This window comes from Orycteropus afer, unplaced genomic scaffold (genome assembly GCF_000298275.1).
Source record: "Orycteropus afer afer isolate SDZICR_OR568_19922 unplaced genomic scaffold, OryAfe1.0 scaffold00043, whole genome shotgun sequence".
Classification (NCBI taxonomy): domain Eukaryota; kingdom Metazoa; phylum Chordata; class Mammalia; order Tubulidentata; family Orycteropodidae; genus Orycteropus; species Orycteropus afer.
This window is the reverse complement of record NW_006921630.1, coordinates 12127456-12130625: the sequence shown is the minus strand read 5'-3', so window position 1 is coordinate 12130625 and position 3170 is coordinate 12127456. Positions and strand designations below refer to the sequence as shown.

Sequence of the window (3170 nt, the reverse complement as noted above, 5' to 3'; positions counted from 1 at the left end):
TGGGCAAGGGGTGTGTATGTGTGAAGCTACTGCAGAAGGTGGGGGTGGGGGAGGAGTGGGAGAGGACAGAGAAGGAGGGGCTGGGTGACAGAGCAGAAGCATTTTGGGGAACTGACCCCTGGCAGGCACTATCTAAGGTACTTCCTCACTTTCTCCTCACTCCACCCCCAATCGCCCTTTTTCTTACTTTCCCAGTCTCTCTTTCTCATAAGGTTATGCGCCAGTTACTGAAAGGTGGGGACATTTCCTGATTCATTTGCAACACTGAGAAGTTGTCTTAAGGGACTGCATTCTGAGCAGTCTGCCAGAGAAGTCAACACCTAGGATCGTTGGGCCTCCCTGTTGGGGGAGACGCCCCCCTCCTCACTCACCGCCTGCCTGCGCGGCCTCGGCTGTCCCCTGGCAGCACTCGTGGCCTCCTGGTTTCCACCTGACCATGTCTCTGGCTGAAGCCATCAGCCTCTGGAATGAAGGCGTGCTGGCGGCTGACAAGAAAGACTGGAAGGCTGCTCTGGATGCCTTTGCCGCTGTCCAGGACCCCCACTCCAGGATCTGCTTCAACATCGGCTGCATGTACATGATCCTGGAAAATATGCCAGAGGCTGAGAAGGTGGGTGCAGCGGCCTCTCCCGCATGGGTCTCCACGGGACCTCTGTTTAATTAAGGTTCTCAACCCTGGCTGAACTTTAGAAACCTCTGGAGGTTTACAAGGGAGTTCTGGTGGCACAGTGCCTAAGGCATTTGACTGCTAACCAGAAGCTGGCAGTTCAAACCTACTAGCCCCTCTGCGGAAGGAAGATGGGGCAATCTATTTCCGTAAAGATTTACGATCTGAGAAACCCAGTGGAGGTCGCTATGAGTGGGAATAGCGTTGATGGCAGTGAGTTTGACATCTGGTCTGTAGGGAACAATAGATGCCCAGGCTCCACCTCCAGAGATTCTGGTTTAATCGGTCAGGGAGGGGCCACAGCATTCAGAGCTTTTTAAAAGCTCCCCAGGTAGTTCTATTGGTCTGCATGGGTTGGAGCTCTTGAGCTCTGGTGGTATAATGGGTAAGGTATTTGGCTGCTAACCAGAAGGTCAGCAGTTCAAACCTACCAGCAGCTCCGCAGGAGAAAGGTGATGCATTCTATTTCTGTAAAGGTTTACAACCTTGGAAACCTAGTTGGGGGGGTGTTGCTGTGAGTTGGAATTGACTCCATGGCAGTGAAGGTTATGTTCTTTCCTCCCACCTACTAAATTCAAACCATTCTTTAATCCTTCTTCAACACCATTCTGAAGCCTTCCCTTATATTTCCTTCTATGAAGTCTTGCTAGACATGTGGTCTCCTTCTTACTACTTAGCATCTGATAATAAGGTGCCTCATATCTTTCCAAGACTTTCATGTGTGTCAGCCTTGCCAGTACGTTGAGGGGAGGCTCTTAAGAAAAAGAGGTTTCATCTCAAGTGACCACTAATGTGGAGTACTCTTTCAAGTTCTGAGGCTGGCAGAAGGAAATCATACAGTGATTGATTAATGATGTCTGCCAAGGGCATTGTGTGGGTTGTTGTTAAGTGCTGTTGAGTCTGTGCCAACACACAGCAACCCTGTTACAACAGAATGAAATACTGCCTAGTCCTGTGTCATTCTCACAATCATTGCTATGTTTGAGCCCATTGTTGCAGCCACTGTGTCAGTCCATCTCCTTGAGGGTCTCCCTCTTTTTCGTAACCTTCTACTTTTCCAAGCATGATGTCATTCTCCAGGGACTGGTCCCTTCTGATAACATGTCCAGAGTACAAGAGATGAAGTCTTGACATTGTTACTTTTAAGGAGAATTTTGGCTGTACTTCTTCCAAAACAGATTTGTTCATTCACTATTCTTTGCCAACACCATAATTCAAAGGTGTCAATTCTTCAGTCTTCCTTATTCATTGCCCATCCTTTGCATGGATATGAGGTGATTGAAAAAAAGCATGGCTTGGGTCAAGCACACCTTAGTCCTCAAAGTAACAATTTGCTTTTTTGAAACTTTAAAGAGGTCTTTTGCATCAGATTTGCCCAACGCAATATGTTGTTTGATTTCTTGATTGCCGTTTCCGTGGTCATTGATTGTGGGTATAAGTAAAATGAAATCCTCGACAACCTCAGTCTTTTTTCTGTTTATTGTGATGTTGCTTATTGGTCCAGTTGTGAGGACTTTTGTTTTCTTTATGTTGAGGTATCATCCATACTGAAAGCTGTAGTCTTTCTATTCAAAGTATTTTTAATCCCTCAAGTTCTTTAATATAAGGTTGAGCATTCTCAATAATTACTATTTGAATTGATCATGGTAAGGTGGCAAGGGTATGAGTTTAGAAGCAGAGATCTAGAATAAAATCCTACTTCTGCCCCTCCCTGGACCTTTGATCTCAGGCATTATGAGCATTAAGGAGGCCAGACAGCCCATTGCCATCCTATCCAGTCTGACTCATGGCAACCCTATGTGTGTCAGAGTGGGACTGCTCCATAGCATTTTCAGTGGCTGATTTTTGGAAGTAGATCACCAGCCCTTTCTTCTAAGGCACCTCTGGGTGGACTCAAACGTCTAACTTTTCAGTTAGCAGCCAAGCATGTTAACTGTTTGTAACACAAGCCACCAACTATGTAGCTTCATAGGAGCTCTGGTAGCATAGTGCCTATGGCATTTGACTGCTAACCAGAAGGCTGGTAGTTCAAACCCACCAGCCACTCCTCCGAAGGAAGGTTGGGCAATCTACTTCTGTAATGATACTGCCTCGGAAACCCAAGAAGGGGTCTCTATGAGTCAGGTCCACCTCGACGGCACATAACAACAACACATAGCTTCATACCACTGTATAATAGTTAGCTATTGTTTTTACTTTTCCAACACTAATCTGTCAGTTTGTCATACTGTGGTGGTATGCCATGTTGCTGTGACGCTGGAGACTTTGCCACCGGTATTTCAAATACCAGCAGGTCACCCATGGTGGACAGGTTTCAGTGGAGCTTCCAGACTAAGACAGACTCGGAAGAAGAAAGGGGCCATCCACTTCTCAAAGAATTGACTAGTGAACACCTTATTAAAAGCAGTGAAACAAAAAGGACAAATATTGTATTAGTCCGTTATTGCAAAAGTTAAGGAAAGATTTATCTATTGGAGGAAATTTTCTTTGTTGGTTACCAAGG

General features: G+C 45.9%; 1 protein-coding gene across 1 annotated transcript in view; it reads left to right on the top strand.

Annotated features, from left to right (window-relative positions):
- The first annotated feature begins 436 nt into the window (after nt 1-436).
- Nucleotides 437-3170, top strand: part of NCF2 (neutrophil cytosolic factor 2) — a 48747-nt gene continuing 46013 nt past the window's right edge. Inside the window, exon 1 of the mRNA XM_042780513.1 lies at nt 437-610. Coding sequence (XP_042636447.1) covers nt 437-610 — 174 coding nt within the window. The remainder of the gene's footprint in view (nt 611-3170) is intronic.